Source organism: Haliotis asinina, chromosome 2 (assembly GCF_037392515.1).
Source record: "Haliotis asinina isolate JCU_RB_2024 chromosome 2, JCU_Hal_asi_v2, whole genome shotgun sequence".
NCBI classification, from domain to species: domain Eukaryota; kingdom Metazoa; phylum Mollusca; class Gastropoda; order Lepetellida; family Haliotidae; genus Haliotis; species Haliotis asinina.
This window is the reverse complement of record NC_090281.1, coordinates 31826013-31847903: the sequence shown is the minus strand read 5'-3', so window position 1 is coordinate 31847903 and position 21891 is coordinate 31826013. Positions and strand designations below refer to the sequence as shown.

Genomic DNA, 21891 nt, shown 5'->3' with positions numbered 1-21891 from the left:
TCCCAGGTTTTACTTTTGGAGTAAGACCGCTTCCCAGGCTTCCCTGTTGCATACACTGGCTCCCGCTACAAAACAGCCTTTACTCAGCCATTAATTGTAATAACCAGATAACAGACCTTCCTCAATTTCATCGGACTCATCACCCCATAAAATCTATACAAATATGATCACCTTATAAACATTATGAGCTGTTTATTGGACCAGATCCGTGTAACGATCACCTTGGAGGCTGGTGGTATATTAATTAATTACACTGAACTCAATGTCCCAAGCACAAAAACGCCAAATGATGATTGCATGTCCGCAGAAATAAATCAGGGTCTAATTGACGTTAGCGCTGCAGGTGTTGTCAGATCAATATTGATATCTCTTGATGACAATGGTATCAAAGTTTTCGACACTGATTCTGTTATTTACATATACTGACTATACATAGAACAAATCAATCTGAACATTTTTATGTGGTGGTTTTCCCTCAACATTCTGTATGGAAACTGTGTACATGTGATGAAGATTGTAAAGACAGATTCATCCTTTTATCAGAGTATCAACAGTCACTTGATCAATAAAATAGACACAACAATCAAATGTGAACAGACAATAAAATGATCAACATCATGAGTATCGATCTACACAAATGGGATATGATGACAATAGTCAGACAAGTCAGTGAGTCTAATTCCCCGATCCAACTGGTCACCAGTCTTACGACAAGCATGGGTTACTGAAGACCAATTCTAACCCCGATCTTCAGTCATTACAGCTAACTGCCAATCATCTACAATACGAAGATTGTCAGCAGTATGAAAGACCAGGAACATCACCGAAATTCCAAAGTGAACAAAACCAATGGATGGCATCTGATACTTTGTTTTTTCTTTGTTTGTTTGTTGTTTAAACGCCACACTCAGCAAATTACTATCAGGGCTCCGGATATCGGCGTATGTATGGATAAAACATACGCACGATACGGTAGGGCAAAAAAGCAGAAAATGTAGCAGATATGCACCACAGCAAAGGTGTAAGGTCTTAGAATCATTTACCGACATGATCATAGCTTTATTGTTTATTGACCCGTTTACACAGGAGTAGCAATGTTGTGGTGCAAATTATAAGAAACGAAACATGGGATTACCTACACTTCATTAATTCCATTCAGTACACTAACTTTTCCCAGTGCTCTTATATAGAAAAAATAATGCGTACTTACTCCAAATGTTGAAAAATTATCTGGAGCCCTGATACTAGCTATATCATATATGGTGGCAGTCTGTAAATATTCAAGTTTGGATCAGACAAACCAACAAAAAAGGGATCACCAACATGAACATCAATTTTCACAATTGGGATATGATGACATGTGTCGAATGTGCCAATGAGCCTCTGATCACTCGATCCTGTTAGTCACCTCAATCGACATACATGGGTTGCTGAAGGTCAATACTAACTAGGATCTTCAACCTGTTTGATGATTAAAACCAGCAGCTACTCTGGAGTAACATGTTAGCTTCACTATATATTCAAAATGACAATGAAATCTTTCATACAGTGATATATGTACCATTGAGGAATTCAATAATTAATTTAACTTCAACACTGCTGAAAAATCAAGTTAGGTTTGTTTATGGTGTAAGCACATGACCTGTCTGTATAATATCAGACATGCTAAAACAACATCATAAAATGTCATCATTCACACACAGGGGAATAAATCTGCTTCATGTCAAACCATCTGGTGCTCTCCAAGACCGGAAGCAAATGTCGGAGCCTTAGAATGAAGCATGGCTTCAGCTTTACACCAGACAAGACAAATATTGAGATATATACCTGAGGGAACAGTTGTCAGGTATGATTGAAAGGTTATTTTCAGGGGAACATATCTTTGTCATGATAACTGCAGTCGGTTCTCTGAATCAGGAAAAAGACTATTATATATCAAATAATAGAAAGAGCAGTTTCTCTATTCTGATTTCATAGAAGCCTGGATGGGTTAGATTGCTAACTTTGTGTACTGGCGATGGGTTGCCTGACTCTAAGTGTGTGGGTTTGAATCCCAAATGGGACTCAATCCAAACAAACCAGATAAAAAGGACTTGACTCTGCATCATACCCTGGTAATGCTCCTGCAAAACATATCCTCCTGATAAACTAAATGAGACATGGACATAGGATCAGGTGTTGGACAACAACAAGCTATTTCCTGATCTGGACTATCTGTGTCAAAATAAGAAAAAAACCTGATTTTCCATTGATGCTTCCTTCACCCTTGACATGTTTGAAGGTCAGTTTCACAGTCATTACTGACACAATGGAGATGTGATCTCTAACAACATGATAATTGGTTGATAATATTGCAGTCATTTTTGTGTGAACACTATATAATGGAAGCAATGACATGGGCTATTTTATAAACACACTAACATGTGATAATATGTCAAAACAAGATTTTTTATCATGTAGTCAAAGATATGTTTGCTCGTAATAGTGTGTTCGACATTTGATAACATTTATATGTGTTCAACAATAAAGTGTTTGATTACAATATTGAGATCAACAAAGATATGATAATAATGTTTAAAAACATGATATTTGACCAAATTGTGTTCAGCAACATGGTGTTGGATCATAATATTGAGATCAATGTAGATATGATAATAATGTGTTTAATAATATGATATCTGACATAAATGTGTCCAAAAAGTGTGGTGTTTGATCATTATATAAATTATGTGTTCAACAACATGGCATTTGATCATAATGTGTTCAACAAAATGGCATTTGATGAAAGTGTGTTCAACACGATGGTTTTCTTATCCTAATAAAGAGATCAACTCATATGATCAAAACAAATGCTATGACATTGATCAATGATCAATGATATAAACAAGGCTAGGTTTGCCCAACGCAATGAGAAGATGTTTATGAGAAGTTGGCGGTGCACGGCAAACCAACATTGTTTGTGAAAAGGTGAGCAGATGTGGGTTAGGGCATGTGCAGTGCATGATGAAATTGATTCTGCGCGCTGCTTCACATGCCTTGTTCATATTAGACATACATATGGTTTCACCCTCTGTACTCCACTTACTCACAACCTGGGGCCCCTTCACTCACAATGGCTCTTATCCATGTTAACACGGGTCAACTGTCAGGTTGGAGCTCAACTCATCTTTGTTTATCAGCATGATCAGTAATAAGATTTTAATGAATTATGCTTTATCCTAAACATGCATGAATGTGTAGAACAGTATGACCCATGATAACGTCTGCAGTCACCGGGATGCATCATGATATTAATGTGTAGAACAGTTGGACCCATGACAACATCTACAGTCACCGGGATGCATCATGATATGAATGTGTAGAACAGTATGACCCATGACAACATCTACAGTCACCGGGATGCATCATGATATGACTGTGTAGAACAGTAGGACCCATGATAACATCTACAGTCATCAGGATGCATTATGATATGTATACAAATATGGAACACATTTTAGAAAATACAATACAAGAATCATTAAGGTCATGTAATACACCAGGGGCAGATAAAAGAGATGCTGAAAGTGAAACGGATGAACTGCATAAGCCTAATATGAACATATATATGTGATGCAACAAAAGTACTAGATACCTCATATTGAGGTTAAACAACAAGACAACTTCACTCATTGAAAGTATTTTGCAATGTATGTGGCAAGAACATTTTACAATGAAATAAAGCTCTAAAAAGCATCATGTCATGAGTGAGTGAGTTTAGTTTTGTGCCGCGTTCAGCAATATTCCAGCAATATCAGAGCAGGGGACACCAGAAATGGGCATCACACATGGTACCCACGTGAGAAAGCAATCCCGTGCCTTTGACAATATGAGAGAACACTTTAACCACTGGGCTACCTCACCCAAACCTGCACCCACTCCATATCATGTGATGAAGAAGGTGACCGTGGACAGCAGGTGCAAATGGTACTATGCTACATTTACCACTGTCCCTCGGATTCGGCTGTGAGCATTGAACCAGACACTAAAGGAGTGGCATGAGGCAAACTGCTTAACTGCATAAACAACATTGATAATGCAGTGGTTATTGCAATGAGATGGTAATCCATAACATAATGAGTCATGATTGCTATTTCACATCCTTGATCATGTTCAGCTGCCATAGCAGGAACATTGCTGAGCGCAGCGTGAAACTAAAACTCACTCACTCCTCACATGGTAATGCCAGGTATTTTATGGGTGTTTCATTCAATGTCCAAAATCTTCAGGCCAAGTCAAGCTAACGTAGATCATTTAAAGACAAATACTCAATATACTGAAGCAATTACAAGTTTTATCTTTAGATTATGATTGGAATTCCACTTTTAACCTGGAATGCCAATACTCCGAGTCCACAGGCTCTCACAAAGAGATATTGAATGGTTTATAACTTGTGCTCCTGAAAGAAAACATAAATGGTGGAAGCCTGCTACCACATTCCAAACAAACCTGAGATGATATGTTAATAATGTAGGGCCATGAAATGAGGGAAGAACAGTTGACACAGGCAGTGATGTTTTGATATAGTGACATGAAGCAGAAAGTAAACTGTACTCACATGTTCAGCAAAGACGACAAGGGCCTCGAACTGTGGTGCGATGTCAGTGACGAAACCGGAGGCCTCCCAGAAGGCTGTTATTGCTCCTTCATTGCCCGTGTAGAAGAAGATTGGCCCCACACCGCGTTTCCACCACTTGTCTGAAAAAGAAAAATCAAGTGTCAACGTTCTTGTCGTTTTGTCCTGATGATATGGTTAAGTTGAAAAAACCTGCATGGTGAAATTTTTCCTGGTAGAGGGCAAATCAGGAAGAAAGTGTTGACAGCAACAAATGAAAATAAAAAACTGCATGAAATAAAAAACAAACATGATAAAAACATTGAAAATGAAAACGTACTTATAAGCAATTACTTAATGTACAATATGATTTTATAAAGACCTACAAGTGAGTGAGTTTAGTTTTACACCACACTCAGCAATATTCCAGCTATATGGCGGCGGTCTGTAAATAATCGAGTCTCAACCAGACAATCCACTGATCAACAACATGAGCATCGATCTGTGCAATTGGGAACCGATGACATGTGTCAACCAAGTCACCGAGCCTGACCACCCGATCCCATTAGTTGCCTCTTATGACAAGCATAGTCGCCTTCTATGGCAAGCATGGGTTGTTGAAGGTCTGTTCTAACCCCTGACCTTCACAGGTCACCTACAAGTACATCAGTACTAAGGGAAGGGGTTGGAGACCAGTATAGGCAAGGGGGGCTATGATGCTAGCACTGGGTGACTAGTTTCGTCCTGGATTGGACTCATCAGACAAAGAAGGTAGCAGTGACTAGGTATATTTATACTGAAAGGGAGCCAGAGGTGGTGGCCGGTGATCCGGTGGTGGGATTGGCGTTTTGGCCGGTGGGTACTAAAAGTACTGGTGGTACCGGTGGAATGCTGGTGGTAGCCGGTTTAGCGGTGGGTTCCGCTTCACCAAATTTCATCGCTGTAATGTTACCAAACAGGCATTACTTGCATTAGATCAGCTCAAAAAGAATAACGACACAGTTATCAAGAAAAATAAAGGCTCCGCTGTACTCATTCAGAATATTAATGACTACATTACAGAAGCACTCAGACAACTATGTGACTCACGCTTCTACAAAAAATTACAAGAAGACCCCACACAGTCCTTTTGTAACAAGGTGTCGAAAGAACTCACTGATATCTTCCTTAAGGAAGAAAAATGTCTCACAGGACTCCTACCCAAAGACTGTTCTGCCAGTCAATTTTATCTACTCCTCAGAATACATAAATGCCTCACACCAGTACCCTGGTGCTCCATCATCTGCCACGGAAAAAATAAGTAGCTTCATTGACGAACACATCAAAGAATTCGTCCCCCAGTATACTAGCTACATTAGGGATACCACTCACTTTATCCAAAGGTGGAATATTACACTATCAATAACAACAATGACACCCTATTGGTCACAATGGATGTCACCTCCCTCTGCACAAATATCCCCAACAGGGAAGGTATGACAGCAGTTGCAAAAGCCATCAGGAGACACAAACCCACATGGCTCACACAACCCAGCAGTCTCCTCAACCTTCTTAGATTAGTCCTAATCAAGGACAATTTTGTGTTTAACGGCACCCGCTACCTACACTTAGGTGGCACTATGGGGATTAAACTAGCTCCATTATACGCAAATATCTTTATGGGCGAATAGGAAGAATCCCTCCTAGCCAACTACCCAGACAAGCCAGATCTATTTGTCAGATTTATTGACGATATTTTCTTAATCTTGGACTCTCAGCACTGAGAGACTCGAGAAATTCCTAGATTATCTTAACTCTGCACAACCTACCATCAAGTTTACTGCGGAGTTCTCCTGACAGAAGGTAGCATTTCTAGACACCTGGGTTTCAAACGAAAACAAACTCCCAGCTTTGGAATTCTCACTCTGTTGCAAACCCCCAGACACACAATCCTATTTGCTGTACACTTCATGTGACCCCTGACATGTCAAAACTAAAGGCCCTTACAGTCAGTTCCTCAACCTCAGACAAATCTGTCCTATTGACGCAGAATACGAGAAACACAGCCTCAATCTCGTATTACCTCAAACGCCGATATCCGCGATCTATTATACAGCAAAACAAACTGCAGTCACATTCCAAATCTAGGAGAGACTTTCTCCAGACTGGGACTAAAGTACCAGCCTCAAACAAGAAACAGGTACTAGTTTGCAACTACAGTATGGTTCAAAATTATTGAGAATAGCTAAAGCATTTCATATTATTAAACGAGAACAAATCAGATAAAATTGAATGTATTGTGAAAGTGAACTGACCTTTTCATGTTGTGTAGGTAACAATTTAATATTTTATCAAGTATCCTTGAGCTTCACGGCACAGTCTAAGACGGGTAGGCATACTTCCTATCAGAGAGGTTAGTGTCTCGTGAGTTATGCTGTCCCAGTATCGGACCACTTCTCTCTTCATGTCTTCAATGTTTGTCAATCCCTTTTGATTCACACATTCCTTCATCATCCCCCAAATGTTCTCAATGGGATTTAAGTCAGGACTATATGCAGGAAATGGTAATGCAGTCACATTTTTCTCCTGAAACCACTGCTTGGCATGTTTTGCGGTGTGCTTAGGATCATTATCTTGCTGCAAAATCCAGTCATTTCCATAAAACACATGTGCACTTGGAAGGAGAAAATTATCTAATATGTTAGTGTAGCGTTGACTTGTCAGATTTCCCTCAAACACACACAGCGGGGTCGTTCCTAATAAGGATATCCCTCCCCATACATGAAACTTTGGGCTGTATTTAGGTCGTCGATACAACGGTGCTGGCGCAGACTTTGTCCATATTTTCACATTATTGGGATATACCCATATTGAGCTTTCATCAGTAAAAAACACATTTTCCCAGTCAAAGTTTTCATGTGCCAAACACCACTCAACACTCCTGTCTTTATGTTCTTGTTTCATGAGAGGAGAAGGAATTCCAGTCTTTTTCTCCCATCCAAGATCAATCAAATTCTTGTAACTGTAGATTTTGATACAACTGTTGATCCCCTTTCTATCATTTCATACCTGATGTTGGAGATGCTTGCCCTTTGCTTTTTAGACGCTAAAATTCCCAGCCGGACGCGATCTGAGAAGTCCAATTTTCTGGGTCTCCCTGCTCCTTTCTGGTGCCCAAAATCCTTTCCCTCTTTAAAATTCTTCCTAATCGTATACACAGTAGAAAGAGGAGTTCCTGTTCTCTCTGCCAATGCATTTACTTCATCAATTCCTTGATTACACAACTCAAAAATCAACCTTCTTTTATCTTCAGCAGACATTGTTGACAGTGCTGAGGAAAATGACGTCTGCTACAAATTCAGGGGAGGTAACTCTAATTGTACTATACTCAGTAGGCCAAGATGAGTTACCTCCCTTATACCATTACTTAGTTTTAAGTATCAGTGAATCAGTTGAGGTGTTAGGATAGCTCAAAGTAAGAAGAAAAATTCTCAATAATTATGAACCAGACTATATAATCTGTTGAACCTAGAGCTCAAATAAAAGCTCAAGCTTCTGCAACCGCATTTTCCCTTCAGATCCTATTACAGCCTTATGATATCCTAGTCAGTGCTGCTATCAACTACCCAAATCGCAGGCAGATCAGTCCAGTTTATCAACGATCCATGCAACGCTCATTCCTGCAAAGTTTGTAGCAATATCATCTCTTTTACAGTATCCACACTGGCCGTAAATACTCCACCCCTGAACACCACTGCTAAAGTCACAATGTCATGTACCTCTTCACTTGCAACTCATGCAAAAAACAATATGTAGGTGAAACTATAAGGGCTTTCAGAACAAGACTTTCTGAGCATTTTGCTGATATTACACATAAGAGGGAAAAACCTGTCGCTCATCATTTCAATCTCCCCAAACATCAAAAGAGGGAACTTCGATACACTATCATCACTAAGCTCAAGGCAAACCATGAGCGGAAGACTACCACCAAACTCTGCCGCTCAACGGAACTAAAGTGGATTTTTTAGCTCCACACGTTCAACCCGCACGGACTCAACGATAAAATTGTTGGTTGAAATTCATCCCGTTTTTTCAATCAGTTACATAAATACTAAGTGTATGCATACTGTAGGGTTAGTATAATGGCTAAAGTATTCGCTTGTCACAGTGTAGACCCAGTTTGATTTCCTACAAGGGTACAATGTGTGAAGCCCTTTTCTGGTGTCCTCCGCAGTGATATTGCTAGAATATTGCTACAAGTAGCATAAAACTAAACTCACTCACATAACTGAGATGCTCAGTTTGTTAATGTAAGACATCAACTCAAAATTGATTATGAAAAAATATTTATCACATACATGTTATTTAACAAATCAGCTTATCTGCAGCACACTTCTCCAAGCTCATCATAAATTATAGAAGCATGCAGAACTATCAAGACTGTAGAGTCAATCAATCAAGTTATTTGGGTCAGACAGTTGTATATATCTCTTGTGTTTCCCATCTCATGAGTAATTTATTATATTATAAAGCACTGGTAGTTGCTAAAATACATTCCAGATTTGTTTCATGAATAATGAACATATTGCATGTGCGCCACATGAGATGATCTGATCTCATTTTGGTTCTGCAGATCACTTGATTATTATAATGTATGAATTATGGAAAGAAGAAGGAAGAAGAGTTACCCTCCCTTCCCTATTACTAAAATATATAAGAGTTTGAACCATTAAAGGGCTATTTGTTTCATTATTACCAACTGTCAGATTCCAGTTGCAGGTATAGACTAAACTTTGGTTTCTTTTACGTTTAACAGAATCTCTGAGAGCTTCGATGCTACTGCTGCACCATGTCAAATAACATGAAGCAAAGTGTTATAATGTTAGGTGTCTACAGAATATTGAAAATTCACTCAAGCAGATAAATTAGCCTGTCCCACAATGAGTGAATGACTGAGGAAAGTTTTTATGACACTTTTAGCAATATTCCAGAAATATCACGACAGAGGACACCAGAAATGCATGGTACCCATGTAGGGAATCGAATCTGAGCGTTTGGCTTTAACCATTATTCTACCTCACCACCCTCCTGTCTTGGCCAGACCCTGAACTGCAATATCTTCCTTTCTGTCCTGCCCTTTCAGTTGTACTAAAGCCCAAAATATAGCATGTCTAGATTTTCTCATTTTCTGAACCTCCCATCTCACTCAGGGGCTTCTTTTCAATTTAAATGGATTTTTTGGTTTCGATTAAATGGTACATTTTCAGAGACTAAACAAAAAGATGTTAAATAATTCCATGAATGCATATGCAACATTTCGAAAAAGAAACAAATATACATGGCCTTGTCTTATCATGAATAGGCAAGTTGCTGAGAAGGTGTTCCTGCGTAATCTGAGTCACAAGGAAAAGATTACAGAAACGTGAAACCAATCTATCGATGTGCAAATTGAGTTAAAGAGTTTAATTTAAAGGTCACATGCAATGTGAAACACAACTTTGCAGATTCTGATACCTTTTGTTATGTTCTTACCGAAACAAATCATCAAAAATGCCAATTCAACCTATAAAGTTGAAAAAAAAACCACAATGAAGAGAAAGCCTGTGTAAACGATTCACTAATTTGACTAATTTTCCCCCAGCACTCGGGGAAAAAGTGGTTTCAACAGCTATGCTGCACTCTGCTCATGACACATGTGCAGTGAATAGGTTCAGGGACCTTGAAACAGTATGCTTGCCCCGGGTATGAGGTCGTGAGCAGTAGTCTAATTTTGGTTGTGTAAACAAGCAAGTAAATCATCGACTTGTTACATAAAAAAAACATGTTGATCGTGACAAGCAAACCTTGTCACAGAAAAAACTCAATGTCTGGTTTATTCACATCTATATGTCTGCCTGCCTGTCTGCTCAAATGACAATATGAATGCGCATCCAATTTGAAATTAACACCTATCAGGTTTATACGCCATAAACAAAGAGTCAGCTAAGCGAATCAGCAAATGAACAAGTGGCCACTGAAAAGGCTTGAGTGCACACCCACCAGCTCTGACTGGGTTTGGTATCGTGGCTGCTTCATTTCGAGGGAGGTAAACTTAAGAATAAAATACTGCACTTTTGATTTGCAATTATACGCTTATTCTGTTTATTTGTTTATTCTTAACCAGCAAAGCATTTTATATATAGAGACTAATACACGAGCGAGTGTGTTAATTTCTTTAGTATTCATTTGTATCTAACCTCTAAACAACTCCACGCAAAATGAAATCAGCTGTTGTCGCTTGACATAAAGGTCAAGGTCGCATAAGAATACAGTGATACGGCACTATGGACGTAAACTCCCTGTGTAATGCTACTAAGAAAAGAGCGTGACATATTGACTAGTTACTCTTGCACAAAGACAAAAAATACAAACACATTTTGAATTGAAATTTAATCTTTATCAACTTAAGTAACTGTAAGAATTGTATAGCTGGAAACACTGTTAATGGGAAAGTTTTTTGTCGTCAGAAGAGTCACCGAGAGGAGAGCGAGCAACACGGCGACGGTTTGTAACGGCAGGGTCTCACTCACTCCCATAAAAGACCTGTCAATTGTCATGTGGAATGTCCCCCCGTATATTGGAGCTCCGAAGATGGTGTGAACAACATCACTAGACAAGACTTTGCTTGTGTTTGTGTATGACATGCATTGGGATGTTAGATTTATTTCGGACAAACTGCTGATGACAGAACGATTGAAGACGCACGACGCGAGCAATGGAAACATGGCAGGCTGATTTCCAGTCGAAGACAACAGATTTCCCACTTCCCCAGTGTTGTGCATCAGAAAGGCGTGAACGATTGTTCACACTCTGTACATTTTTATGTCCAGACACTTGCATGATTTGCGTTGAAGCTACGCTATTGTCTTGCAATTTCTGAATCAAATCTGAAAGCCATTGGCCATTGGGACCTGCTGAGTGATTTTCAGTCAACTGCTGGCCTAAGGACTGACAATAATTTTGAATGCTGCATCTATATCTATGCAACAGTTTTTTCAAGTACAAAACAGACATTTATTATTTGTAACAAAAACATATACATACACATGTTTCAGTAAATTATTTTAAATTGTGTGTACACTCATTTTTATTACTAACTTCTCACTAATATATTCAGAGAAATTTCGTCAACATTGAAGCTGTCTGCATAAGTAACTGAACATATGTCAGTATATGTTTTATGTTATCAGTTGTAGAGATAGCAATGCAAGATTGAGGCCAAGGTAGTTTTAATACACTCAGGTCAAATAATAACCTGGCTTGCTTTCACAGCATGAAATAAATGTTACATAAATATAATGAAGTGATTTTGAGTTTTGATATTTCATCATTACAATAGTTTACTAAAATATCCCCTTCACATCAGCATCATAGGTAGAATCTGCTGTTCTGATTTACACGTTTTGCTGGTGTGTAGCATGTTTAACATTATGCAAACGACTTAACATATCCTGTCAAACAATATGTATACAAGATAAAAGGTATTGTCAGTGACAAACTGAAAGTCTTTGAAAAAGGTCATGGACTAAACAACCTTGGTTCGAAACAACACAAGAGATATAAGTGAAACTACTGGATGGTTGATCCAAAATCTATAGTCCAGTACCGGGCTTGACCTGCTACCTTGATCAATTATATGAGAATACATTTATGGCTGATCTCGATTTTGACAGGAATGTAGTATACATGGATGTATTAGGGTGTATGACCATCTTACAGATGACATCCTTACCGGGTCAGTATGCTGTTTTTGTGACCTCTTTCGCACAGTTTTTGTCACACTACTTCGAGATCCATACCGGTACTTCAAATGACTTACTCTGAATGAGATATCTCTGCTGGAAAGTCTTATTGCCATAGCTGAGGTAGTTGAAGTGGTCTACGATCTGGGTATAATACTTCTCAGTATATGGCACACCCTGTCCATTCAAAATTTCGACAGCGAATGCACAAACGCACAGACAAAGCACAAGTGATCCGTAGGAAGTCGCCATTTTGAATGTCAGTTTGTCACATGACAACAATCACATGACACTATTTTACAATTATCTCCCCTTACCTAAGCCGTTATTCAGTGAACTGAACTGGAATTAATTGTTACATATTCTCTACAGTTAATAATATTAATTTTAATCCCCGTCTTATTCACGCTTTTTTCCCAAGTTTATCATCAATGACATTAACGTAACGTCATTATTTTCCCATTTGGCGAATAATCAAATGTGACGTCAATTCTTGCTCATGACGTCACAAACGAGAGCATTAACGTAGTTATATAACGGGATGCCAGCTTTATATAGGAGAAAAGTTGAAGTGATACAGTGCTTGTGGTCTTAAAAATTCAGTGAAACTCATAAATGTGGAGGACAATTTTAAGGTTATTTTAAGGGCTTCATGGTTGGAGCTTACGATGAGATGTGGATCTGTTCTGCAGTACAGATTTACGAGACCCAAAGGTAAACATAGATTTAAATGAAAAAATATAATACTCATATAATCTAAATGCTTACAAAATGATAAAATCACTTGATGCTGTTTGTCTTTCTGGTTTTGAAATTTGTGACTTTGTGCGTGTTTTTTGTTTATTTGTCTTACCTTCCTAGACAGGAAAGGTGCCTGTGCGTGCGTGCGTGTGTGTATGAACGACCATTATAGCAGAGACACTAATATGCACAAAATGACCCAACTTTTTCAGTCTAATGAAATAAGAACAATAAGGAAATTAGCAATATTTTGCAATATAAGAATGGTTCATTTTATGCAACGCCCAAAATGATAAACGGCAATGCATGAGTGTAAAATTGTTCATACAACTGCCGAAAGGTATGTGCAGACATAGTTTATTCTTGGAACCAAGCGATATGTATACATTACTATACTGTGTATCATATATGTCGCTGGTGACATCCTAAGCTATGAATGAACTCCAGGTGAACAGGTCTTGTGTTGAAGTCTTCTTCATCTGTAATTAAGAATCAGTTGGTTAACATCTCCAATTAACAATTAAGGTAGCTCCATTAACAGTTAGTTAATTATTAATCAGTCCATAGTCACAATGGACAGTCATGTGAATGTTGTATGCTGGGAAGCAGGTTATATGCCATATTGTCCACTGAAGAGAGTTGATTAGTAAAGACGCAGAGTCAAGATATCTAAAAGCATTAAGCTCAGGTTTTAATTACATTTGGTTTGAACACCAACAAACTACATCCCTCTGTGTGTCGACGGGAAACTACAGTATATACAGATTGTGGATTATTCCTGGTCTAGCTAATCACGGACAAACGGGCTGTGCAGGTGCGTGAGTGAGTGAATTGGGTTTTACGCCGCTTTTAGCAATATCCAAGCAATATCACGACTGGTGACACAAGAAATGGGCTTTACACATTGCACCTATGTGGGGAATCGAACCCGGGTCTTCGGCGTCGTCTTTTATAGCGCAAAGTGTCCAAACATCAAGTGACTGTTCGCGGCGCTTTTGATGAGACAGCTAGTCTTGACATCAGGGTAAAATGTTCTGAAGAGGAAAGTTTTCAACTTTGACTGGAAGGTAGACAGTGTTTCCATATTAATAATAATAAAGAACCACTAGACTACCCCAATAGCCTCGCAGGTACATGTAAAACAGTCTCGGAGTAGGTGAGTGCTGTATTTTTTACGCCTTTTAGGCAATAATCATAAGTATCACTTTACACGTTACACATTGTACCTACGTAAGGACTCAAACCTAGTACTTCGTTGGGACGAGCGGACGTTTTAGCCATTGGGCTGCCTCACTGCTCCTGATCATGATCTTGTTGCTTGAAATACATCTTTTTTTCTCTCCTTTTCCCAGAGTACGGTTGGGTACGAGACTGGTTACTGGCTGGTTTGTACAGTTAGTATTTCTACCGCATGGGGACGGTAGGGTAGCCCAGCGGTTAAAGCGTACGATCGACACACCAAAGACTCGGGTTCGATTCCCATATGGGTACAATGTGTGAAGCCTACTTCTGGTGTCCTCGCTGTGATATTGCTGAAATATTGTGAAAAGCGGTGTAAAACTATAAAGTCACTCACACTTTCTCACTTGGGGACTGGTTCCAAGGCAGTTCATATGAATAAACTCGTATTCCAGCCAAGGCCTACATCGAGTTGTCGAGCACACCTTGGTTGGTATAGTGCGAAGTCGTCTAGTTATTTGCTGGACTAGTTCCAAGGGAAAGAAATTACCTTTCAAAAAGAACAACGCTCGAATGGTGTTACATATAGATTCTCAACTGTACATGAAACACTACTAATTGGTTACTAATCAGTTTACTAATTGCAATTACGGGGATCGAACATGCCACGTGGTAACCTCAAGTTTACGAAGTTTGTGAATACTTTTCGCACCGACAGCTTAATCAGAGTTACCTCCCTTGAACACACCCACATCCGCCATGGCTGCAATAACGAAGAGTCTGAATTCTGTTAAAGGCAAGGTAGTACTTGTCACAGGTAATGGCAACTGTCTCATACACGCTGCTGTCTATACATATCCATTATAGACCATTTTATGAGTACAATCGGCTTTTAAGCGTATTTACGCCCCATGTTGCATTCAGCTATTAATTTCATGTGACCCTGTCATATAGTCATACACCCATAGGCACTCGATTCGACTATATTTGGAAGTATGTCCTAAATATATAAGATATAGAAAGGTGTGACAATAAATCAAAACAAAATGGCGTCCCGGCTCGCCTCGGCTCGTTTTCGGTCTGACCACAAAAGCTTCTGCCGCATTGATCGTTGAAAAATACACAATTTAAACTCCGTCGACCCGTGTAAAGGGGAGTAGTGCACTTTACCGGGCGCGCTTTTTCCGATTTTTTTCGCTGTGCTGGCGGGGCTCGAACGCTCTCAGCAGGGGTCGTGGGATTCTAATTAGACTGATTAGCGGACACGCTACCTCGGGACCACCGGTGCGATCAGAGTTTGTTAGTGCTCGTTTAACGGGTCATTACCCCACTAGCTCTGCGCATGCGCAGTGAATGAAAACAAGTTATTATGGTTTGTTTTCATTTACTGCGCATGCGCAGAGCTAGGCCCCGCCTACCCATTCATCAAAGCGAGAAGCCACACCTAGGCATTGTTTTCAAGATGTTGTGCAGCCAATCCAGCGAAGCTATGATATATGATGACGTTTATCGTTTGACTTTCGATTCGTGGATGGATATAATCGCATCTAAGGTTTGCCAACCCTAACCTTTACTCACTAACCCTAAGGATCTAGAAGGGGGGGTCCCTAACCCTAAAGATCTAGAAGGGGGGTCCCTAACCCTAAGGACCTAGAAGGGGGGATCCCTAACCCTAAGGATCTAGAAGGGGGGTGTCCCTAACCCTAAGGATCTAGAAGCGGGGGACCCTAACCCTAAGGATCTAGAAGCGGGGGACCCTAACCCTAAGGATCTAGAAGCGGGGGTCCCTAACCCTAAGGATCTAGAAGGGGGGTCCCTAACCCTAAGGATACATCAGCGCGGTAAAGTGAGACAGTTCAGTAGCTATAGCTATAGCGCGCTCATTAGCGAACGCTCAGCAGTCCCGGGTCGCGCGCCCGGTAAACTGCACTCTAGCCGCCCGTACCTTGCGTATCACTAACCTGTTCATTTTATTTCTATTTAAAGCTTTCAATAATTTCACCGTCCATTCTCGGACAAAGTCAGGACATGTGCCCGGAAGTAAACAAATCTCAGGCTACAGATCAGCACCGAATATCAGAGCAGTCTCTGATTGGATATCGTCTTAATAATTCTTTTATTCCCACCTCATATCCTATCAAAGACTCGCTAAGAGAGTATGGTACGCGCGGAACTCTTTTTGGAGTTTCTACGGGGAATATACTTAGTTCAGACAACTAAACGTCGTGTTCCTGCCAAAGCACTCTCCGATGTATGCCTTCGCAGGAATACGACATTTAGTTGGGTGAACTAGAATGTACCTTGATGTTTCCCTATCCATGATTTTATTGTGAACTTTATGTTTTATCATTTTAATGTAAGGTGGAACAGTGAATACATAACACGTTGGCGGATAACAACACCTTTTTTATTCCGACATTTCAGAACTAATTCTTGCTCCTTTATCATTCATTCACCTGATGAAGGAACAAGAATTAGCTCGGAAACGTCGTGTAGAGAATAAAAGAGAAGTTGGTATCCATAAAATGTGACATGCATTCATGTTCGTACAACTTGTAAAACCGTGATGTGTCTGCCTCATGAGTTTACAAGTTTTTTTTAAGTTGAAAATGCATCCTGGCAGTTCACTTTGGCATAGTTTGCTGTCTGTTATCATGGGTTACCCAGTGTTAACCGGGCACTGATCCAGCGCAATTTCTGTGGACTGGTTGTTGCTTTTGTTACTGTTTTTCTCCCGTGAGAACCCGGATGATATCCCAGATTTCGTGACTGGTTCGAGACCTCTGCTACGCAATTGATAGTGTAAGTATAGACTGATCAACAAAGATGAAGTCATTTCTACTTCATGATTATGAAAACAAATGAAAACACTTTGAAGTTTAATCATCCGCCAGTGGTGAAAACTGTTACTAGTGAAAAATAACAAAGTTAATGTACATCTTTATATTTTGGATTATAATCCTAATAAGTTTATTATTTGTATGCGTTTTGAAACGTAATAAAAACACAATCTGTTTATACTCATAGGGAAATTATCACACGACTGTAATATCTAGACAATGTGTAGACTGCCAACGTGAATCATGTATCCCGTGTTGTAAACTCCCCAAAATTTCAGCCAGACAAGTGGTCTCGTAATACTCAAAAGGTACCACATCATTTGGAAAGTTGCAAGTCCAGAAGGATTAAGGACTAAGAGGCATAATATGAAGGTAAATATGAGGAGGAAAACTTCTTAGTGTTTTCATTACGGTTTCAGTCAAGGCTTTAGTCATTATACAAAGTCAGATTCGTCCATGGCCATCGGGCGTGTAACTTAAAAAATTGATCGCTCGGTCGCAAACCAAACCGTCCTGGGAGGTCAGGCAGGGGGAGTTTGCAATGCCGATATTTCACACACACGTCCTAAACGCAACCTAACGTATTGTCTGTCATACAGATTCTACACAATGCTACTACAAATAAATAAAAACAAAATGCAAATATTAAAGTTATAACGGACATAAGTTTTAGCAACAATGTCAGGCTATTACCTTGATCGGGATTGGAATGTATCCATCAGTATCCATATTAAGGAACGATATGCCATTCAGCTGATAAAGATTCGTGTTCCATGTCATGTGGCTTTTAACTGTCTAATATGCAAGAGAGTAATACGTCGTTTCAGATTTTCCACATTGGTGTATCGTCTCATTGGTCACCCAAGACGGGTGACTACTAAGCTTTGCAACATATCGGACGAATACAAAATGAATGGCTTGATACGTGCCTGTAGACATGTTATTTTTACAGGCTTAAATATCGAGGTGAAAATTACAGAAATAGCATCAATTTGAATCGGTCATTAGAAAATCTGAGAAAAGCCTACTCTCCTGGGTACAATCAGACTGTATTACAATCAGACTAAAAATTGTGGGGATATTTTCGAAGAACGGTATGTGATGGGCATTCACCCTTCCTAATGTCTCACTGATCAGGCTGAAGGAATTCTGCCAAGGAAGACAGTAGCCACGTCCACGAGTCCGTCACGGTCGAGGGAGCAGTTCATGACCAGCTTGCAGCTTGGTTTCGTAGTTAGACCCTTGGCAAGAAACATTAATCGCTCTGGATCAGTGGCCCTTTAAGATTTGAACTTGTCCAGAACATATGTTAAGTGATGAGTCCGGTATGTGTCCTACCACCCATAGCGTTGTCTGATGTTTAACTCGTAGCCTCAAGAAATGTATCGATGTTGAAATTGAAATCACTGTAACATGTCAAGTCTGAATGATCTGGATAACTGCATACTACTGAAGAAATTGTGCTAAATATTGGCAAAGATTTGTCTCTTCCACCTGTAAAGGGACTGTGTTTACTAATGCCTTAAAATGTTAGATAGTGTGATAATAGTCACAGAGCATAGAATTTTTCACTATTGTCAAAGTTCTCGTATCATAGAGAAGATTTACATACCTACACTCAGGGGTCCAGATAAGAACCGCATTGGCATACATATGGTTGGAAAATATGCTCGATATGGTGGGAGATAATTTAAAAATGTAGCAGGTATCAGGCATGTACCACAAAAATTGTGTACAGCCTTAGAATAATTTACAGACATATTTATCTGAAAAAAAGTATTGTTTTTATTCCTTATTCACAAAAGAGTAACAATGTTTATTCTAATACATTTCTGTACATCATTCAATTTGTTTGACACACCAAAAGGTAGAGTAATAATGGCCATTTAAATTGTCTTTACATACGACCCGTGAAGGTCCCGGGGTAGAAGAGGTCTTCAGCAACCCATGCTTGCCATAAAAGGCGACTATGCTTGTCACTAACGGGATCGGGTGGTCAGGCTGGCTGACTTGGTTGACACATGTCATCGGTTCCCAATTGCGCAGATCGATGCTCATGTTGTTGATCACAGGATTGTCTGGTCCAGACTCGATTATTTACACACCGCCGCCATATAACTGGAATATTGCTGAGTGCGGCATAAAACTAAACTCACTCACTCACTTTACATACATATCAACTACACTTCTTGTAATTGTATATTCCATCTCAATGAATTATCTTTCTTAAGTTTTAATAAGTAAATATCTATCAATATAGGTAAGTGTATATTAATATAATTATCTTTCATTCTTTAGAGATGGATCGAAATCTAAAGGAAATTATTTTGAACAATCCATTCCATTGAAGAAGCTATTGAGGAAGACTATGATGCCCCGCCAAAGTGTAGCGTTAAACCAAACTCACTCTTTCAGGTATGGGGAAAGTTGAAGACACATTCGTTACTCCGGAACAAGCCAAAAAGCGCCTTGTGTCCTTCTGGGAACATTAGAACTACTTCAAACAGGAACGAGAGCTCTGTTCCTGTTTTATTCCAATGGTACTTAATATTACCGAAGTACCCAAGCCTTGTATCGCTGTTTTTGTATTTGCTTATTTATTTTAGAGAATTGAACCTCCTGATTCTACTGAGAGAAGGAGAAAAACATTTGTTAAAGACATATTCTGACGTAATTACAACCAAATGTTCACCATATATTTCCAATTCTATATCTGGAACGGGTTTACTTATCGCAAATGGGATTGGCTTTATTGAATATTAAAATAATTTTTTTGAAAAAACAGTACATTAAATCCCAAAACAGAAATTAAAAAACGACTATATAATATTTCACAAACTGAACATTCGTGTGACCTTGCCGTCATACCCCAAGTTGAATGTTACACGTATTTGCTGAAAAATATATGACTGACCACAAGATAGTCACACTGAAATGTTCCCAGAGATGTGAAATGTGTGCCCTGTATTAAAGATTAAAGACGATTCGAAACAGATGTATTACCGCTCTGAAACACTTTTTATAATTACATTTCCCTAAAATTGTTAGAAGCGCATGTACAATCACCAAAACAACCTTGCAAAATCCAGCGGAAATCAATCAGTTGGACCAGGGAGAGTCGTTATGTCAACAAACGGTATTTGAATGTTCAAGACAAGGTCACAAGACAATGCTTTATAATGATTTTACCATTAACAGTGTACTTCGTAGTGGGTAAGTACTGATACATTTGTGTATGTATAACACAGGTATAGAACAAAATATGTTCTGTTTTTCACAGGAGCGAGTTCCGGTATTGGTGCTGGAACAGCATTACTTCTGGCAGACTACGGAGCCAAGTTGTCAATCACGGGGCGTAACCATGACAACCTACAGAAAGTAGCCAGTCAGTGCTACGAAAGAGGTCTTGGTAAAGACGATGTTAGTGATCTTTTTCATACGTACCTTGTTGCTTAGCCCTGCAGTCGGCAATAGTCCAGCTTTGTGGCGGCGAGTTATTAATAATGGAGTCGGGCATCCTGTGATGCAGGTTACCATGACACCAACCAACGCCAAACAGGAACCCATATGTAACACTGGATTGCTCGTTCACCATGTCTTGCTAAAAAGAAAGTTCAGCTTATAATGGAGCTGCAGTTCGGCGTGAGAGTAGTTTGACGATGCTTTTAGGAATGTCCAGCAATATCACACCAGGGGCATACCAGAAATGGGCTACACACATTGTACCCATGGTGGGAAACGAACCCGTGTCTTGCTCATGACGGACGAACGCTTTATCCACTGGGCTACCCAATCACCACCCTAAAGTTCATGGGCTCCTTTCACGAAGCAACCATTACAAAGGTTAACCTTAACTCCCATTCTTTCACATTGCAATAAGTTCAGCTTAGTGACGATCAACTTAGTGTTTCGTGAAAGGAGGCCCAGAGATATAAAGGTTAAACGCATACCCGACGTATATGCCAAGCCAGACCATCCGATCTAGTTTTCTGACTTATACGACAAACGCGGGCTGCTGAAGACCAAACCTAACTGGGCCTAGATTTTCGAATCCCTCATAGCGCTAAGATAGTCGTAAGTTATTGTTAATGTATGGCACTTACGACAATCTTAGCGCTAAGAGAGCTCCCAAAATCTGGGCCCTGGGCTCTCCACGTGTCTGTTAAACTGTCTATTTAATTTATTTTTTGTATTTTTGTATTTAAGGTTTTGACCACCATATGTGACCTGACCAAGGATGGAAGTAATGAGCTCCTGATGGACGCAACTCTGAAGCACTTCGGGCAGCTGGACTGTCTAGTAAATACTAGGGGTGACTGTTGAAGGGGAGACAACTACTGCTATAGCCATAATCTACTGTAATTTTGTATCATTTGAAACAATTTCCCAAATGAATCATGTATAGTTTATGTGAAATGAAAACAAACTGAAGTCTCATCCAATACTTTGTTCAAGATTTAACAGGGACAGATAACTCTAAATCAAAGAGAAAGAACCTGGTACTTCCTGTATTTTGCGCTGCGCATTTATCAACAAGAGCCAATTACTAAACTATCGATAGTCACATATATAACCGATGTATCGATAGTTTTTCGTCTCCATCATCGAGTAATTGGTATCGGTGACTCAACAATTGCAATCCATCAATAGTTCGATGCATCGTTGCAGCCCTGGTAAATACACGTCGAATACGTATTGGTGTTACGCTCGGCAAGTTTGTTTACATGAACAACTCTGCAGCCTTGATGACTATAAAGAATTTTTAGGATTTCTTATT

The 21891-nt window shown here is 39.5% G+C and overlaps 2 protein-coding genes across 2 annotated transcripts in view; one reads left to right on the top strand and one right to left on the bottom strand.

Annotated features, from left to right (window-relative positions):
- The window catches only part of LOC137273593 (dipeptidyl peptidase 2-like), a 100131-nt gene extending 87486 nt beyond the window's left edge, over positions 1-12645 (bottom strand). Inside the window, exons 1-2 of the mRNA XM_067806347.1 lie at positions 12432-12645; positions 4598-4737 (exon numbers count right to left, since the gene is read on the bottom strand). Coding sequence (XP_067662448.1) covers positions 4598-4737; positions 12432-12606 — 315 coding nt within the window. The 5' untranslated portion in view covers positions 12607-12645. The remainder of the gene's footprint in view (positions 1-4597; positions 4738-12431) is intronic.
- A 2375-nt stretch (positions 12646-15020) lies between these two features.
- LOC137271749 (uncharacterized short-chain type dehydrogenase/reductase y4vI-like) overlaps positions 15021-21891 on the top strand; it is a 32576-nt gene continuing 25705 nt past the window's right edge. Inside the window, exons 1-3 of the mRNA XM_067804155.1 lie at positions 15021-15091; positions 20395-20534; positions 21321-21413. Of these exons, the coding sequence (XP_067660256.1) occupies positions 15034-15091; positions 20395-20534; positions 21321-21413 (291 nt within the window). The 5' untranslated portion in view covers positions 15021-15033. The remainder of the gene's footprint in view (positions 15092-20394; positions 20535-21320; positions 21414-21891) is intronic.